The 19506-nt window shown below is 47.6% G+C and overlaps 2 protein-coding genes across 3 annotated transcripts in view; both read left to right on the forward strand.

Moving 5' to 3' along the window:
- The window catches only part of GRID1 (glutamate ionotropic receptor delta type subunit 1), a 1054628-nt gene that overhangs the window by 24430 nt on the left and 1010692 nt on the right, over positions 1–19506 (forward strand). The gene's annotated exons all lie outside the window — the stretch shown is intronic.
- Positions 4169–5556, forward strand: LOC142830330 (uncharacterized). Its single transcript, XM_075934425.1, has 2 exons — positions 4169–4718; positions 4914–5556. Exons 1-2 carry the CDS (start codon positions 4169–4171, stop codon positions 5384–5386), a joined length of 1023 nt encoding a protein of 340 aa, XP_075790540.1. The 3' UTR covers positions 5387–5556.

A 19506-nucleotide genomic window follows, 5' to 3' on the forward strand; every position in this document is an offset into this window, starting at 1 on the left:
GTTACAGCGTGGTCAGGGTTGGCAGGGGCCCTGTTTTTGCGCAAAAATCCTATAGTGTAGACGTAACCTCTGTCTTGCTTCCCATGGAATCTTACCTACCACCTCTCTATGTTTACTAAAGTCTGCCTTCCTGAAATCAATTGTCTTTATTTTGCTGTTCTCCCTTCTATCATTCCTTAGACTCATGAACTATTTGATTTCATGATCACTTTCACCCATGCTGCCTTCCACTTTCAAATTCTCAGCCAATTCCTCCCTATTTGCTAAAATCAAATCTAGAACAGCTTCCTCCCTAGTAGCTTTCTCAGCCTTCTGAAATAAAAAATGGTCTCCAGTGCAGTCCAAGAAGTTGTTGGATAATCTGTGCTCCGCTCTGTTAATTTCTGTACTGATATCTGGATAGTTAAGTTCCCCATCACCACCAAGTCCTGTGCTTTGGATGATTTTGTTAGTTGTTTAAAAAGCCTCATCCATCTCTTCTACTTGTGTAGGTGGTCTGTAGTAGACCCCTAGCATGGCATCACCCTTGCTTTTTACCCCTCTTTAACTTAACCCAGAGACTCTCAACATGTCTGTCTCCTACATCCATCTCAACTTCAGTCCAAGAGTATACATTTTTAAAACCGTCTTTTAGCGAATATACCCCGCACCTGTATGTACCCTGCGCCGAATATACCCTGCAGTTTTTGCAGTTTGAGTAAAAAAAATCTTGTATACCCCATGCACAAGTATAACCCACAGGGTATACAAGATTTTTTTCAAACTGTTCCGGGGGGGGGGGGGGGGGACTTCTACGGGTTGTGTGTGTGGGGGGGAATTAGCCACCCTCCTGACAGGGGAGCACTCACCCCGCCTGGTTCCCATGCAGCCGCACAATCTCCGGGTGGGGGAATGAGAGTGCTCCCCTGCCCCTTCCTGCAGCTGCGCAGCCGCCAGCCACCAGCCTCCAGTCTCCAGGTGGGGGAGCACTCCCCCTGCCCTTCCTGTGGCTGCACAGGAACCGGGAGATGAGTGCTCCCCCACCTGGAGGCTGATGGCTGTGCAGCGGGGGAAGGAGCAGGGGAGCGCTCACCACCAGGTGAGTAAAAAAAAAATGTATACCCTGCACCCAAGTATACCCCACGGGGGGGTGTGAGATTTGTAAAAATGAATATAACCCGCGGTTATATTCGCTAAAATACGGTATATAAGGCAACACTTTCTTTTTTCCCCGCCTATCCTACCTGAGCAAGCTGTTCCCTTCTATACCAGTATTTCAATTGTGTGTATTATCCCACCAATCTCTGTGATACCAGCTATGTCATAGTTGTGTTTATTTACTAGCACTTCAAATTCTTCCTGCTTATTCCCCATACTTCTTGCATTTCTATACAGACAACTGAGATACTGATTTGATTCATTGCATTTTAACTTGCTGTCTTAGTCTTTGAGATTTTAGCTCACAACATCATTCAAAAATACACTGCAATATCATCTTGATCACAGTCCTCTAGTTCACTCTTATTTAGAAAGCCAATAAAAGGATTTTCTGTTGAAGGAAATGTCTGGAAAGATTAATGAGAATTATCTCTGTCAATAGCTGAATGCATCTGTAAGACCAAGGCCTTTATGCTGTTGGCTGTGCAGTGGGAGGTGATAATCATCTTCTGCTCGTTACCAGATGGTATGCATAGAACATGTAATGATGAGGTGCAACATTGTTATTGCCTTTCGGGTTGTCAGCACTACCTATGAGCAAGGAGACCTGAGTGAAATTGGTTGATGGTAGATTTTAACCTTTTGAATTCCATTCCATGTTGGGTTCACCCACACCTGAATTTTGCTTTGATTTAAATGAAGCTTCCAAAACTCAAAAGAAAAAGGGGACACTTGGCTGTAACTGATGCATTTTGCTTGCTTTTGTTATTGCTGAAATCTAGTGAAACAGGCTTTTGCTTGGATTGTGTGGTGGGGTGTGGTTGCAGAATGCCCCTTTGGACTGTTCTCCAGTGTGCTGATCTTACCACTGATGCCTGCCTTCTTGCTGTCTGGAGCACCCCATCATCCTGTCCTCATGGGTCAGATCCTTTGGTCTTCCCCAGACAAGGCACAGAGCTGGGGTTATCGCCTCCCTGCAGAGCAGTGCAGATCCTGAACCACTTCAGCTCTGAGAAGATGCAATTGTAGGGTACAGCACCCAGGAAACCAACACCAAAGGAGACCCAAGCCCCCCAAATAAAGCTGTTTTATACAGTGATAGCTCATCAGGTAAGTTCCCTTTATTAATTAAAGAGATGTGCATAGTGATTGATCCCCCCACGTAACATTTATTCACACTGGGCCTGATAGTGTTTTTATTAAGTACAAACAATAGGATTTAAGTGGGTGCAAGTGAAAACAGACAGATAAGAACATAAGAACGGCCATACTGTGTCAGACCAAAGGTCCATCCAGCCCAGTATCCTGTCTGCTGGCAGTGGCCAATACCAGAGGCCCCAGAGGGAGGGAAAACAACAGGTAATCCTCAATGTAGATGGGCCAAATGTCAGAAAAGCCTGTTGAGGAAGAAAAGAGGGAAAAGATATGCAAATTGCAGTTCACAATTTGCGTATTTTTTTCTGTCTTTTCTTTCTAGTCTAGACACAGCCTAAGGGTGCATCTACACAGCACCCTTAGCTCAAAATAAACTCTGCAATTTGTGCTACACAAATTGCATAGCTTATTTCGAGTATATTTCACAATATCTTATTTTGTAATTTGGCACTGTCTACACAGCTCCAAATTTCAAAATATCTTGCTATTCCAAAATGTCCCTTAACCTTTGTAGAACGAGGGTTACTGGGCTGTTGGAATAAGCTGCCTGTTATTTCAAAATCTATTTTGAAATAATGGGCTACTTCAGTAGACACAGAATAGCTATTTCGGGATACTTCTGATATCCTGAAATAGCTCCTCAGTGTAGAGCTATGCAAATTGCATATCTTATTTTGATCTAATTTCAAAATAGCTTATTTTGAAATTTGATGCTGCCAGATTTCAAAATAAAGTGCTATTCCGAAACATCCCTTAACCGTTGTGAAACGAGTGTTACAGGTATGCCAGAATAGTGTGCCTGTTATTCTGAAATCTATTTTGAAATAACGAGCATGTTTAAAGATGTGGAATAGCTATTTCAGGCTACTTCCGGTATCCCAAAATAGTGCTGCTGTCCAGCCATAGCCTAAGAAATGTATTGCATGCAGATTTTTACTCTAAAGAGCTATTCTTACTTCAAGCATAATCTTCAAGTCAGAGACAAAATCTTTTACTCTGACTTGAGTCTCCAGCCCTTTTTACATTTTTTTCCCCTCATAGAGTGTGCCAGGAAGTTTCAAAAGCCAGCCGAAGACCAAGACCTGATAGCTTCCCATGGCTTAAATAGACTTGTCCCCCAGGGTGGGAATCTTTTGTTTGGCATCCCCGCTTCCTGTGGAAAAACACTGGATTCAAAATGGATTTCAGTATGAGCTGTAATGGCCACATGTCTTTCTAGCACAGACCACCTCTTGGGCTCACAGGATTGACAAGGATTATTACAAGTTGTTGAGGTGATCACCAAGTCATTAGGCTTCAAAGGCACCAGTAATGGCTCTTATTAGCACATTTAAAATTATAAACAGATTTACACTTCAGATTTCTAACTTCACATACAAGAATGGTACATGTGCACAAATAGGATAGACAGGTTTGGCAGATTGTAACATTTAAAACTTATAGGTTACATGAGGTATTTTGTTTAAAGCATCTTCAAATTATGTATGGGTATGTCTACACTAGAAAGTTAGTTCGAACTAACGGACGTTAGTTCGAACTAACTTTCCTATGCGCTACACTAGCGCTCCGTTAGTTCGAACTTAATTCGAACTAACGGAGCGCTTAGTTCGAACTAGGTAAACCTCATTTTACGAGGACTAACGCCTAGTTCGAACTAGCTAGTTCGAACTAAGGGCTGTGTAGCCCTTTAGTTCGAACTAGTGGGAGGCTAAGGCTTCCCAGGTTTCCCTGGTGGCCACTCTGGCCAACACCAGGGAAACTCTATTGCCCCCCTCCCGGCCCCGGAGCCCTTAAAGGGCCACGGGCTGGCTACTCACTTTGTGCCAGTTGCAAGGCTGCAAGCACCCGTGCCTGCACAGCCTGCACCTGCCACACTATGAGCCAGCCATCCGAGGGCTCCCAGCCCTCCACTGCTCCCCACGACCAGCCTGGCGGCTCCCGGGAGCCTGCCCGGGGGCGCAAAAGGCGGGCGCCCGCCTGGTCAAGTGCGGAGATCGTGGACCTCATCGAGGTTTGGGGGGAAGCCTCAAATGTCCACGATCTCCGCACTAGCCACCGGAACGCGGCCGTCTATGGACGCATGGCTGCCAGCCTGGCCGCCAGGGGCCACCAGCGCAGCCGGGAGCAGGTGCGCTGCAAGATTAAAGACTTGCGGCAGTCCTACTCCCGGGCCTGCCTGCCAGGGGCTGACCCGGAGGCCTGCCCCCACTTCCATGCCCTGGACCGCATCCTGGGGCCTCATGCCGTCCCTGCCCCCCGGGACGTGATTGACCCCGGGGCAGAGGGACCGCTCCTGGACACCGAGGAGGAGGAAGAGGGCTCTGAGAGCCAGGAGCCTGCTGCCAGCCTTCCCAGGACCCGGGACCCCCGAGGCACCCCACAGAGCCGCTCGCCTGCATCATCAGAGGCCGGGGAGGCATCCACCTGTGAGTACCCTCGTGTTCCCCTTATGTGTACGGGGGGCTGGGGCGAGAGGGAGCCCCGGGACCGTGCGCCTGGGCCTTGCCCACTACGGAGCAGCAGCTGGGGATCCTGCAGGGGCCCTGGCCTTGCAGAGGGGAGCTGGGTTTCACACACCTGGGCCCCTGGGGTAATTGACCGCTGGTCTTCTTGCACCACAGCTGCAGCACCGGGGACTGCAGGGCGCACCACCCCGCCTGCAGCAGCCGCCCGCGCCCGGGCAAGCAGGACAGCCAGGAACCAGGAGGACTACCAGAGGCGGCATCTCCGGTTCCTGGACCGACAGCTCCGTCTCCAGGACCACTGGGTCCAGGAGGACCTCAGGCTGCGCCAGAGGAGTCTGGAGGCCCTGGAGGAGCAGGGCCGTGCCCTGCGAGGCCACCTCCAGAGCCTGCTAGACCGCTTTCCATTTCCTCCTCCCCCTGCTCCCCCTCTTGCTCCCCCTCTTGCTCCCCCTGCTCCCCCTCTTGCTCCCCCTCTTGCTCCCCCTGCTCCTCCTGCTCCTCCTGCTTCCGCTCCTGCTTCCTCCACACCCCCTGTCCTCTCTGCCCCCCCCTCCACAACCATTCCCCACCGACGCCCCCGGACCCGCAGTGTGGCGAGACGGGAGAGGCACCCAGACTCCCACCCCTGAGCTTTCCTTTCCCTTCCTCCCTTCCCTCCCCTCCCCTTCCAGCTCCCTCGTCCCAGGTTTCCCCCTCCCTTCTCCCACCTTCATTCCTCCCTCCCCCACCCCAGTTCTGTGAAATAAACAGACGTTTTTGTTGGAAAAACAGGTGTCTTTATTTGACAGTAGGTAGGGAGGGGAAAGGGGAAGGGGGGGGTAGGGTGGAAGAAGGCCCCGGTGGGGCATGCAGGGAGAGGTCAGTCCTCCTCCTCCTCCACCTGGAAGCTCTCCCGCAGGGCTTCCCGGATCCGGATGGCCCCCCGCTGGGCTTCCCGGACGGCGGCGGTGCGGGGCTGACCGTAGTGTCCAGCCATGCGGTCAGCCTCAGCCATCCAGGCTGGCAAGAAAGCCTCCCCCTTCCGCTCACACAAATTGTGGAGCACACAACATGCCGCCACCACGGGAGGGATGTTGTGCTCGGCCAGGTCCAGACGGGTGAGGAGGCATCGAAAGCGGGCTTTCAGTCGCCCGAAGGCCCCCTCCACCACGATGCGGGCCCTGCTCAGCCTGTTATTGAAGGCCTGGCGGGAGGGATTGAGGTGTCCCGTGTAGGGCTTCATGAGCCAGGGCTGCAGTGGGTAGGCGGCATCCCCCACCAGGCAGACGGGCATGTCCACGTCCCCGACCCTGATGTGGCGGTCGGGGAAGAAGGTCCCGTCCTGCAGCCGCTGGCACACGGAGGAGTTCCGGTACACCCGGGCGTCGTGTGCTTTGCCGGACCAGCCCACATTTATGTCCGTCAACTGTCCCCGGTGGTCACATACGGCCTGCAGGATGACGGAGAAGTACCCCTTGCGGTTCACGTACCGGGACGCCTGGTGTTCCGGGGCACGGATGGGGATGTGCGTCCCGTCGATGGCCCCCCCGCAGTTGGGGAAGCCGAGGGCGCCGAATCCCCGGATGACGGCATCCGGGTTGGCGAGGCGGACCACCCTGCGGAGCAGCACCCGGTTGATGGCCTTGACCACCTGCGGAGAGAGACACAGCAAAGCGTCAATCAGTGGGGCGCCCGGGTGGCTGGGAGCGTGCGTGCCCTGGCAGTGCCCCGCGCCCCACTCCCGGAAGCAACCCCCCTGGCGGCGTGTAGTACGGCCGGGACAGCCCGACCCCTCCGGTGCGGGGCGCTTTCGCCTCCTCCCGCCCCCCCCTTTGTCCCTGGGGCGGCCCATCCCCTCCTCGCAGCCCCCCTCCCCCCCGGCTCGGTGGCCGACGAGCGCCGTACCTGCATGAGCACTGCTCCGACAGTGGATCTCCCCACGCCGAACTGGTTCCCGACGGATCGGTAGCTGTCCGGCGTGGAGAGCTTCCAGAGGGCGATGGCCACCCGCTTCTGGAGGGGGATGGCGGGCCTCATGCGAGTGTCCCTTCTTTGCAGGGCAGGGGCGAGCCACTCGCAGAGCTCCAGGAAGGTGTCCCTCCTCATCCTAAAGTTCTGGGTCCACTGTCGGTCGTCCCAGCGCTCCAGGACGATGCGGTCCCACCAGTCGCTGCTGGTGTCCAGACGCCAGATGCGGCGGGGCACGCCGGTGCCGGGGCGCCGCCGCGGCTCCTCCACGGCCCCCAGGGCGGCCAGGCGGAGAGGCAGGGGGCTGACGTTCCCCAGGTGGTGCCAGGCAGCCTCGAGCCATTGCTGGCAGGCTTGCAGCAGCAAGTCCAGAACGTGCACCAGAAGGTGCAGGGCGAGCCGTGGCTCCATGTTGCCACCTGCGGCGGCCCCCCCGAAGGGAAGCACCGACACAGACGGGCACAGAGACCGACGCTTTGCTGTCCCTCGGCGAGGTTGGCAAGCAAGCAGGAAAAGCTGAGAACTGGCTGTCCAGGGGGGTCCCTTTAAGCACGAGCCTCAGATAGCCTCAGACAGCAGCCACACAAAGCAACTGCTGACCTGATGCCCTGCCAGAACCGGTTTCAGCTGCCCTTAAATGCCCCCCTGCGTCCAATCAGTGTGGACGCGCTAGTTCGAACTAGCAAAACGCTAGTTCGAACTAGTTTTTAGTTCTAGATGCGCTAGTTCGAACTAGCTTAGTTCGAATTAACTAATTCGAACTAAGTTAGTTCGAACTAGCGCTGTAGTGTAGACGTACCCCAAATTTGTATTCATAAGCTAATGTTCATAAAGCCTGGGGGACCATCACAGTGTGCATCTGTAGTTACAATCCAAGGGAAGAGAAGGTGGAGGAATGGTCAGAGGGTTTTCAGGTGCGGAGGACCTCACAGAAGAAGATGCAGAGGTGAGGGGTGATCTCCCCAATCACACCGCAATATCATTTTATGTTTTGCTGGTGCTTAAAATTTGGTAGTCTCTATCCTTCCTCTCTCTCTCTCTCTTTCTGTTTCTTCCATCTAAAGTATTTCAGTTGCTATGGAAACAATAATGATATTGGGATGGGTGGAGCTTGGTGACATTAACAATAGCAGAATAAAGCCTGCTGATTCCTTGGGCTGCTCACATTATATAGTGAGTAAGCTGACTGTACCTCACAGGGCTGGATACTTGAAGTGGCCCAGGGGAATGCTAATTGTGACAGTAGTGTTTGGCAACATGAGAGGAAATTGGCTAGTGTTCAGAGGGAGATAGCTCCTTCAGTAGCCAACTCCAGTGCAAGGGGATAGGGATGTCAACGTATAAGCCTGGCCTTACTGGTTAATCCTGTCAGCGATACACATTCCCCCCCCCCCCCCACTGCCTCGGTATCAAAGGCAGCAAGGGCGGGAGGTGGGAGCTGGTGCCTGTGCAGAGCCAGCTTTTAAGCTGGATGCTCATGAGCATCGGATTTGCCTGCCACCTTCCTTGTACTGCTGCCTCTATCGTGGGATCCGGTCCATGAGGGGAGCCAGGTTATAAATCAGTTCCCCATGCAGACTGATACAGAAGCAGCAGCCCCTCTCTGCAGGGGGCTGAGCTCCCCATGGACAGAGGCTCAGGGCTTGGGGAGCCCTCTGGCACCTCCACTGCTGCCTGCTGCTGGGAGGTTTTTAAACTGGCTCCCCTTGCGGACTAGCTCCTGCCTGCCACCCTGTGGTGCTGCCTCTGACAGACAGGAAGCAGAATGGGGTGACAGGGGACTTGCTGGGAATGGGGCCAGGAGCGCACTGGCTGCTGACCGTGCCCCTGGGTACTATCAAAGTCATCTAACCACTAAAATGTGGTGCGGTTACACAACTATTCAATTACATGCTGTCTAGCATCCCTACAAGTAGAAGGAGAGAGTATTTCAACGGCATGGTAGAGTGGAGCTCCATTGTGCCTGATCCCCATTAGTGTAAGGTCTCTGCCCCAGAGCAGTCCTAACTTGCACTGGGGATGACTAGTGATTCCCTGCGGCTGCCATTTTTGCTGAATCATAGTGAAGCATACAGGGCTATGCTCAAATTGCAGCATCACACAAACTAAAATGCACTCAAAAATAACAATCTTAGAATTAATTGCTACTTGACTGGCTTTGAAAGGACAGGGAGGAAGAGGAGCAATTGTGGACGCTATCAGGGAGCGCTTTCTGAGAGGAAAGACAGAACATGAGTTGGCTTTCAGTCAAACATATTGTGAATGAACCACAATTTGGCACCTCCTGACATACAGTATGGCATTCCTGCTGCCTGGGGGGCTTGGCTCAGCACTGGCCTTCCTAGAGTTATTGGAGCACACAGACAGAAATACTGTGAAGCATCATGAAAGGCTGCGTTATTTAACCAGGATGGTGTGGTCATGTTGCTCACAGCCCCACAATTCGATTCAGCAGCAGCACTGCTATTATAAGAGAGGAGCAGGGGTTACAAATGGATGGGTCAATTTACATGGACTCCAGTGGCTACAATTACATCTTGCTTTTTAAAAACACAGATAAATGCAACTAGAATATAAAATCACAGTCATCAACTAACAAAACCCACCTCTAAAGGGAAATCCTTCCCTAATGGAAAATCAATAGGGATTTTGCCACTGTCATCAGTGAAGCCAGAGTTTACCCCCTACGATGAAGGTCAGGGTGGGCTGCCCCGATGGATGAAGAGACACTTCTGTTTCTTTTGGAACACCTATCAAAAATATCATTCTAATCCTCAGACAGCTTTCTGATCACTCTGACACTTCTTGCTCCCGTCCCGTCCTATCTGCAGGGTTCTGCCCCTCCTCAAGCAGGATCTGCTTCCTTGATCCTGTTTGTTCTGCTTCTGGCAGTCTCCCATGGTAGTGAATGATGTCACTTCTGCCAGCTGTAGTGTACTCAGAGGGATCCATCAGGCACTCCATTTCAGATTCTCGTAGGGGGGACCTGTGCATGCCACTCGAGTGGGGGTGAGGACAAAGAACAGTGGCTTTAGCAGTGTTACTGAGCATGCTTTTACTTCAAGCCAAGCAGCAAATTGGGGGAGGGACGAGGGGAGGGAACTGACCCTATGTGTCCTACCCAATACGCACATCACATCTTTTCAGGGGCTACTAAGGCACTTACAAACTCTAGTTTTTTGGCAGATTACTTAGCAATTAGCTGACAAGAAGCACTCTATCAAATTCCTGTAGAAAAGAAGGAAAAGTAAATAAATGTCAGAGCCTCTCAGCTCTAATACAAACATATTCTGACATCTTGTGGCAAGTCACCTAAGGGACACTGGTTAGGCTTAACATTTTAATACGCTTATTTTGTTACTAGTTCTGTGGAGAGAGAGAGACATTGTCAGGGCTCCTGGGCACTATCTCACCTCTGAGCAGGGAATGGGGTCTAGTGGTTTACATCAGGGGGCAGATACATCTGGGTTCTACATAATAAGAACATCAGAATGGCCATACAGGGTCAAACCAATGGTCCATCTATCCCCGTAACCTGTTGTCTAACAGTGTTCAATGCCAGGTGCTTCAGAAGGAATCAACAGAAGAGGAAATCATCGAGTGATCTATCCCATGTCATCCATTTCCATTTTCTGACAAACATAAGCTAGGGACACCATCCCTGCCCATTCTGGCTAGTAGTCATTGATGGACCTATCCTCCTTGAACTTACTTTGTACTTATTGGAACTCTATTATAGTTTGGCCCTTTCCACCATCCCCTGGCAAAGTGTGCCACAGATTGACCATGAAAAAATACTTTCTTTTGTTTGCTTTAATCTTCTGTGTATAAATGTAATTGGGTGACCTTCTTGTGTCATGTTAGTGAAGAAGTAAATAACATTTCCTTATTCAATTCTTCCACACCATTCATGATTTTATAAACCTCTAACAATCTTTAGTCATTTTGTTTCCAAGCTGAAAAGTCCCAGGGTATGTGTACACTTGCAGCCTATTTCGGAATAGTGCTGCAAATTTAGGCATTCGGAATTGCGAATCAAGCCCGGGATTTAAATATCCCGCGCTTGCTTTACATCTTCCCGGCCGGGCGCCATTTTTTGAAATTTATAAGCCCGGAATAACTGCCCGTGTCTACACGCGGCAGTGAAACGGGCGTTCGAAATAAAGCCCTATTTCGAACTACCTGTTATTTCTCCTGCAATGAGGTTTAACAGGTTTAAACAGTGTAGTTATTCCGGGCTTGTAAATTTAAAAAAAAAAAAAAATGGCGCCCTGGCCGGGAAGATGCAAATCAAGTGCGAGATATTTAAATCCTAGGTTTGATTTGCAATTCCGAATGCCTACATTTGCAGCCCTATTCCGAAGTAGGCTGCAAGTGTAGACATACCCCCAGTCTTTTAAATCTCTCCTCATATGGAAGCTGTTCCTTATCCCTAATAATTTCTGTTGCCCTTCTCTGTATCTTTTCCAAATCTAATATATCTTTTTTAAATGGGGGTGACCAGTTCTGCATGCAGGATTCAAGATGTCAGTGTACCATGATTTTATATAGAGCAATATGATGTTTTCTGCCTTACTATCTGTTCCTTTCCTAATGAGTCACAATATTCTGTTAGCTTTTTAGATTACCACTATACCTTGAACAAATATTTTCTGAGAATTATCCACAGTGATTCCAAGATGGCTTTTTTGAGTAGTATCAGCTACTTTTGTATGTATAGTTGGGACTATATTTTTCCATGTGCATTATTTTGCATTTATTCACATTGGGCAACACAATGACAGATGGAATTCAATCACCCAATTTTTTGACATCCCTTTGTAACTCCTTTAAGTCAACTTCAGTCTTAATTATTTTAAGTAATTTTGTATCATCTGCAAATTTGCCACTTTACTGTTTACCCCTTTTCAAGATCATTTATGAATACATTGAATAGTACTGATCCCAGTACAGACCTCTGGCACACCCCATTATTTATTCCTACCCTTTGTTTCCTATCTTTTAAGTGGAATACCTGGCAATGTTTTTGTGATCATCTAATGATCTTTCAATTACTTGAATGATAAGCCTTTTGTTATTTTAATCACGCTGCCTTCCTCTGTTTAGAAACAAATTCTGTTCCAAATGCAAAGCTGGAAGCAGCACAAGCTCTGTTGCAGTTAAGAGCTGGGTCTGAGGCTAGAGCATGCGCTTTAAGTAGACCTCAAGTATTAAATTCAGAGGTTCAGACTTTGGGAGGAGAGGCGACAGCCCCTTACACCCTTGTAAATGTTACCCCTGAGCTCTATTGGAACCCTGGTAGCTGAGGCATCTCTGGAGAGATACAGAATTGATGCATTTCCTGGCTACCTGAGGCACACACCTTCTCTCATGTGCTGTTCTCATTTGGATGGTACTGTTTGAGCAGCCTCCTACAGGTGGATGTTCTGCTGCCAAGGGCCCTGTGGCCTAGTTTATTCATATAGCAGATCCATCACCATTTTAACTCTGTCTCTTAATTAGATTTGTAAACCAGGTCTCCTAACCCTAATGTCTCTTTCTACTTTCTTCCTTGCCACTCTATATCTCTCCTCTTCTTGCTCAGTAGCATGGTGTATCTCTGATTCTCCCCCAACCCTCATCTCATACTCAGTGCAATTGAATTTTGAATGTGCTCCTTTTATGACTCACTGGATTATAATATTTCCATTGCATTTTAATCATCATTATGACAACATCTGTTGGCAGCAGTACACAGATGTTTTTCAGAACAAATTCCCAAGGATTTTAAATGGTTATGTATCTATGCTAGAGAGAAAAAAAAATTTTGAAGGTTGTGCTTAGAGTGCATCTAATTTTGGAATAAGCTCCATTGAACTCACTGGCACTTCTGTTTTTTGAGAAAACAAGTACAGGATGGGTTTCCCTTGGAAAAGCTGAGTTATGCTAAAGAAAAATAGGGACTAGATTTATGAAATCACCATTATGATTTGTGAACATGATGTGCCAAAATATGAGGCATACATTTACTATATGTTTGAGAGAATTTGTCTGCCTGTCTCTCTGTCTGTTCAAGAACTCCTCCTAAATTGTAAGAGGTAGAACTACCAAATTTGGTGTACAGCTTCCTCTTATCATAACGTAATGCAAGTTCAGGATTTGGTTGTGTCAGGAAAATGGGATGTGCCTGGAATGGGATTGCGTCTCATAAAATGGAAAAGGAGGGCATGGGGACAGCAGGGGATATAGGATGGAAAGTAGGGATAGTTATACTGTATAACAGGGGTCAGCAACCATTTCAACCAAAGAGCCAAACTACATTAAAATTCAGAACAAATGGTCAACAAAGATCCATATAAGAATGTCTATTTGCATGGCTGAAAATGTACAATATAATATTATTGATAATTAACATGATGATTAATAAAAGCATAAATGAAACACTGTACTCAGACTTTATTTAATGGGACTTCTGCTTTTTCATCTTTTTGCACATTTCTTTGATGTTTACATCATAACTGGTCAAATTCAGGTTCAAGCACATGAGTAATTCCACATTTTTAAAATTTTGAATGAATTTTTCATTTTAATTTCAAAAGTTGCATGCATTTTGGGAATGAAAAGAACCATATTTGGTTCCATACTGAGCCATATTTGGCTCTAGAGCCATAGGTTGCAGACCCCTGCTGTATAGTGACCCTAGGAGGTTAGCAAGGGGGGATGCAAGGTAATGATTTGGTTGTGCCAGGAAAATGGGGTGTGACTGGAATGGGATTGTTTCACATAAAACCATACAGAAAAGAGACAGAATCACCAGGCAGGTGAAAAGGGCTGGCTGGGAGTGCGACCCCGCTCTCCCTCCACCTTCCCCCATCTGGGACTGTCCCAGCTCCAAGCCTTCCACCTAGTTTCTTCACTTCATCTGGTCTTCCACCATTTAGAGAGGGCAAGGGGAGCTGAAGCCCTCCCCAGTTCTTATGGGAACATTGCTGGCTGTTCCCCTTCATCAGGACACAAGGAGGAGAAAGTGCACAATTTGCTACGTTCCTCACTCTGGCTGGGGAGCGCAGGGTGCAGATGAACCTGCCCCAGCTGGGGGACATGCACCCCTCCCCAGCTGTGCCTGCTGGAGCTGCAGTAGCCATGGAAAGACATTTCTCATCTGGCCCAAAGCTGCTGCAGTGAGTGAGGGCTGGAATAGTCTTCTCTCCCCAGGGCAGCCTACAAAATGAATCCCTAATCTTCAACCCAGAGCAATGATTTAAATGAAGAAAAACAAAAAATTAACTGGGTTAAGGACCATAGCAACGCAGAACTTCCTTACCTTTCCACAGCTATCTTCTGGCTTACCTACATAGAGAACCATGAACTTGAATAGTGAAATGTTTAAGCTCTCCTGCTTTCCTTGACAAAACACACTCTCTTCCTTTTGGTTTCATTTAGCTTAGGAGGTTGCATTTCTTTGACCCCATCATAAAAAGGAAAGCAAACACTTACTAACAAAACCTGATACAGCAGTACAATACCCAAAGGAGGGATGTGATGGTAGATCTAAGAAGCAATTAACATCAAGAAAAATCTAAGAAATAACATTGACAGCAGCAGTCACTTTCATTTTCTACTGAGCATGCTGGCAGCATTGACAATTAATTTCATGTAAATTAAAATATGGATTAGCTACTTTGATAAAAAATAATACTTTATAAAATGCCACTAATTTGATTAACAGAAATACTTGCCTTCTCTTTTTCCTTCCTGATAGCTTCTTTATTGCTCTTTTGTCTTTTTGGGTTTATTATCCCGCAGTCAAGCGGGTGTTTTGAATTCCAGAATTGTTATTTAGGCAGCACAGTGAAGAAAGAGGCTCCTGGTAGGTGTATAACAGCTACATTTTGTTCAGAAAAGAAGTGGTGGTGTCTGGATGAAGGTTGAGTGGAGATATACTACTGCTCACTCTTTCATTTTGCTGATGTATGCCCTGATTCTGCAATGTATTCTGCACATAGGCAGGGATCCAATTTTCTGGCACTCATTATAGGATTGGAGCTTTAGGTAGTGCCTTCCCAGTCCTACCAACCCATCTGCAGTTCTTTCATGCCCAGAAGGGACAGAGTTCTGAAATTGAATCAGTCAGCTGGCCCAATGGAGTCAAACTGCTTTAGATAGTTTCTTGAAATCAGTGAAAGCGATATAACTTTTGTGGAGAGGACTATGAAAAGGGAGGCATTGAATCTTTGGAGCAGGACTGGTTCATTATAATCTTATGGCCCTGTTTCTGTTTGTTCTGCATTTATCTTTTGTAAAAGCAAATAAAGAAAGAACAAATATCACAAAGGATATTATTATTTTGGAACTATCTTAACAAACAGAAGAAACGTGCTTGAAAAAGCTGAATGCCCTTTATTTGCAAACCAAGATGACAAAATTGTCCTGGGAAATCAGTGATTTGGAGCATGCCAATTTTGGATTGTAATGCATATTAGATGTGGCACTTTGTTTTTATATATGCTGTGAAGTGTACTCAGTGCTGAACAGGCATAAGGTGGACCAAACCAATATCAGCACACCTGTTCCAAACAATTGACAGTAACAAAGCATGAAGTATAAATACAGTGAAATACCATGTAGAATAGTGGTCTCCAGCCTTTTTAAGCAGAAAATCACTTTGAATTTAAGTGCAATACAGGATCTACCTCAAATTCCCCATTCCCACCTCCTTCACCACCCTTTTTCTGAGACCCTGTCCTCTCACTCTGTTCCATAGAATCATAGGACCATAGAACTGGAAGAGACCTCAGAAGGTTATCAAGTCCAGCCCCCTGCTCTAGGCAGGACCAATCCCAACTAAATCAACCCAGCCAGGGCTTTGTCAAGCCAAGACTTAAACACCTCTAGGGATGGAGACTCCACTACTGCCCTAGGTAACCCATTCCAGTGCTTTACTACCCTCCTAGTGAAATAGTTTTTCCTAATATCCAACCTGGACCTCTTCCACCACAACTTGAGACCATTGCTCCTTGTTCTGCCATCTGTCACTGCTGAGAACAGCCTCTCTCCATCCTCTTTGGACCTCCCTTCAGGAAGTTGAAGGCTGCTATCAAATCCCCCCTCACTCTTCGCTTCTGCAGACTAACCAGACCCAAGTCCCTCAGCCTCTCCACATAGGTCATATGCTCCAGCCCCCTAAACATTTTGGTTGCCCTCCCCTGGACCCTCTCCAATGCATTTTGTTTTGTAGTGGGGGGCCCAGAACTGGACACAATACTCCAGATGTGGCCTCACCAAAGCCGAATAAAGGGGAATGATGACATCTCTGGATCTGCTGGCAATGCTCCTCTTAATGCAACCTAATATGCCATTAGCCTTCTTGGCTACGAGGGCACACTGTTGACTCATATCCAGCTTCTCATCCACTGTAACCCGGAGGTCCTTTTCTGCAGAACTACTACTTAACTGGTTGGTCCCCAGCTTGTAACTATGCTTGGGATTCTTCCATCCCAAGTGCAGGACTCTGCACTTGTCCTTGTTGAACCTCATCATATTTCTTGTGACCCAATCCTCCAATTTTTCTAAGTTACTCTGGACCCTATCTCTGCCCTTAAGCGTATCTACTTCTCCCCCTAGCTTAGTGTCATCTGCAAACTTGCTGAGGGTGCAATCCATCCCCTCATCCAGGTCATTAATAAAGATATTGAAGAAAACCGGTCCTAGAACCGAACCTTGGGGCACTCTGCTAGAAACCGACCGCCATCCTGACATTGAGCCGTTGATCACTACCCGCTGGGCCCGGCCTTTTAGCCATTTTTCTATCCATCTCACTGTCCATTTATCCAATCCACATTCCCTTAGCTTGCTGGCAAGAATATTGTGGGAGACCGTATCAAAAGCCTTGCTAAAGTCAAGGGCTGTGTCTCGACTGCATCCCTTTTCCATAAAAGGGATGCAAATTAGACACATCGCAATTGCAAATGAAGCGGGGATTTAAATTCCCCCCTGCTTCACTTGCATAAAAATGGCTGCCGCTTTTTTCCGGCTCAGAGCTTTGCCAGAAAAAAGTGCCAGTCTAGACGCATATCTTTTGGAAAATAAAGCCTTTTCCGAAAGGTCCCTTATCCCTTATTTTAAGAGGGATCATCTCTGCACCTGTTCCTCACTCATTTTCATCTGGTTGGGGCGGGGGGGAGGAGTGCGGGTGGTGCAGGCTCTGGTCTTGGGCCAAAAGGTTCAGAATGTGGGAGGGGCTCCGGGCTGAGCAGGGGTTTGGCATGCAGGTGGGGGTTCAGGGCTGGAGCGGGGTTTCAGGATGCAGGCTTTGGCTGGATGCAGCTTACCTCAGGTGGCTTCTTGGGGAGTAGGGCAGGCTCACCCCCACTCTGGGCCTGCGCTGCTCCCAAAAGCATCTGGCATGTCCAGCAGCATTTCTGAGGGAGGAGGGACAGGTGGCTCTGTGTGCTGCTCCCTGTCCACAGGCACTCCCCCTCCCCCACACCTTTCATTGGCCATGGTTCCCCATTTCTGGCCAATGGAAGCGGTGGAGGCAGTGTCTGCTGGCAAAGACAGCGTGTCGAGACTCCCTGCTCCAGCTCCCTAAGGAGTCGCAAGGACATTTCAGATGTTTCGAGGAGTGGTGCAGGGCTGGGGCTGGAGGGAGTCTCCCTTAGCTCCACTGTTGTGCTGAACTGCTAGTGGCTGATCTCCCAGTTCGGCTGCAGGAGCTCCCAGGAGACTCCTGGTCAGTTTTCCACACATGGATGGGAAAATTAGAGAGAATGAATTTTGTTATATGCACCAATATTGAGGTAATGTGGAGCACCAGTACACACACACACACACACACACACAAATTTCCATCGGGATTAATTACTCCTTCCACAACAGGCTAGGCATTTTAGAACTCACTACTCAATTACATTTAAACATAGGAGAATAAAATGATGAAATGCACAGATCAGTCAAAAACCTGAAATAACTTAATTTGAAAGAAGTAACAGCAACACAAGTAAGTGATGTGTCAGGAGGTGAGTGTGAAAGACAGAGTGTGTTGGTCTGACAGACACATACGGTGTGAGAGTGACAGAGATTCATACTGCCCCTTTAAGTATGCTGAGCACATTCACACATAACAACAGCTGCCAGAAAGCTCCCTGGATCCCAAGCCCTGTCATGTCCCCTCCCATAGAGATGGGGTACAGCAGTAGAGGGAGGGGGATTCCCTGATATCAGCACCTTTCTCCTCTGTCTCCCTCACCCCGCATAGCCAGCAGAAGGTCCTGAGAAGCGAGACAGTGGAGGGAGGTACAGCTGACCTGCTGGTATTTGATAGCCTTCCAGCCGAATCAGTCGGATTACCTGTCAGAGGCTCCAGGATCTACCAGTTGGTGTCCACTGATATTGAGGCATTCTTAATCTTTATATATATATATATATATATATTCTTTTTGTGGCATATAAATATGGGCAGCATCATATGTTAAGCTGTGCAAACAACTGATTTTTCAGTTCAGTAGCTGAATCAAAAAACAAAAAAAAAGGTCACCCTGAAAGAGAATATTCCAAAATGTTCAAAGAACTGAAATGCTAAAAGTTACGTGTCATGTCAACCAGAAGGGTTTCTGTTGACCCATAATGAAATGTTTCCTTTTGGTTGAGGTTTATAAAATATTTTTTAAATTAAATTGAGAGAAGTAAATGAAATTTTGAAATATATTATTACAGTAATGCCAAAACAAGCCAATTTGACATTTCATTTTTTTGAGCTAAACAGCTAGCTAAAACTGAACCACATTTGCAAATTCTTTCAATTATTGCCAATTTTGAGTTTTGATTAAACATAAAAAAATGTTTATCTAACTCTAATCATATGGCCTTGGAGTAGCAATGTGTGTGGTAAATGCAAATGACTTTTTGACCTTGTAGATTCAAGTGAAGCTAAGACACAAGGACAACATGAGTAGAATGGGAGATTGGGGGTGAAAGGGAAGAAAAAAGGGCTCAAACCTTCATTGCTAGAATGCATTTGACTTTCCTGGGAGATTTAGGTGCACTACCAAGTCATGCTTGGGGTTTCACAAAGCAAAAAGTAAAGTAAAAGGAGTTTCTTTGACTGTAGAAATGTGTAATGGAAGCTGAAAAGATATTGGCCTTAGTGATGTGAATGTTTAACGGATTAACAAGTAAGCCTCATTCTTAGAGGGTGAGGCTAATCGGTTAAGGTTAACCAGTGAGGGCTGGAAAAGCTCCCTACCCGCCATGGCCTCCCTCTCACCCACCATCCCTTTAATTGATTAACCAGTTAAATAGGATTTTGCATCTCTAATTTGCTTTGTGCATTTTGATTGTGTAGTTTTGTCTTCAGAATCCCTGGCATTTTCACTAAGGGTGTGTCTAGACTACTCAGTTTTGTCGACAAAAGTGGACTTTTGTTGACAAAACTATACCAGCGTCTACACTACTGCTGAGTTCTGTCGACATAACGTCGACAGAACTCAGCAGTTTTTTCGACGCTGGTATACCTCATTTTATGAGGCATAACACCTTCTGTCGACAGAGTTCTGTCGACAGAAGGTGTTATTGCCTGTAGGGTTGCGTCTAGACTACAGGGTTCTGTCGACAAAGCAGCTTGCTTTGTCGACAGAACTCAATGTGTCTGGACGCTCTTTGTCGACAGAAGTTTTGTCGACAGATACTGTCGACAAAACTTCTGTCGACAAAACCCGGTAGTCTAGACGTACCCTAAGAGAAAATGAATGGAGACGACCCAATCCTGTTACAGGTATTCACTTCAGATTTCCACTAAAGGCAATGGGAGTTCTGGTTATATACC

This window comes from Pelodiscus sinensis, chromosome 8 (assembly GCF_049634645.1).
Source record: "Pelodiscus sinensis isolate JC-2024 chromosome 8, ASM4963464v1, whole genome shotgun sequence".
Classification (NCBI taxonomy): domain Eukaryota; kingdom Metazoa; phylum Chordata; order Testudines; family Trionychidae; genus Pelodiscus; species Pelodiscus sinensis.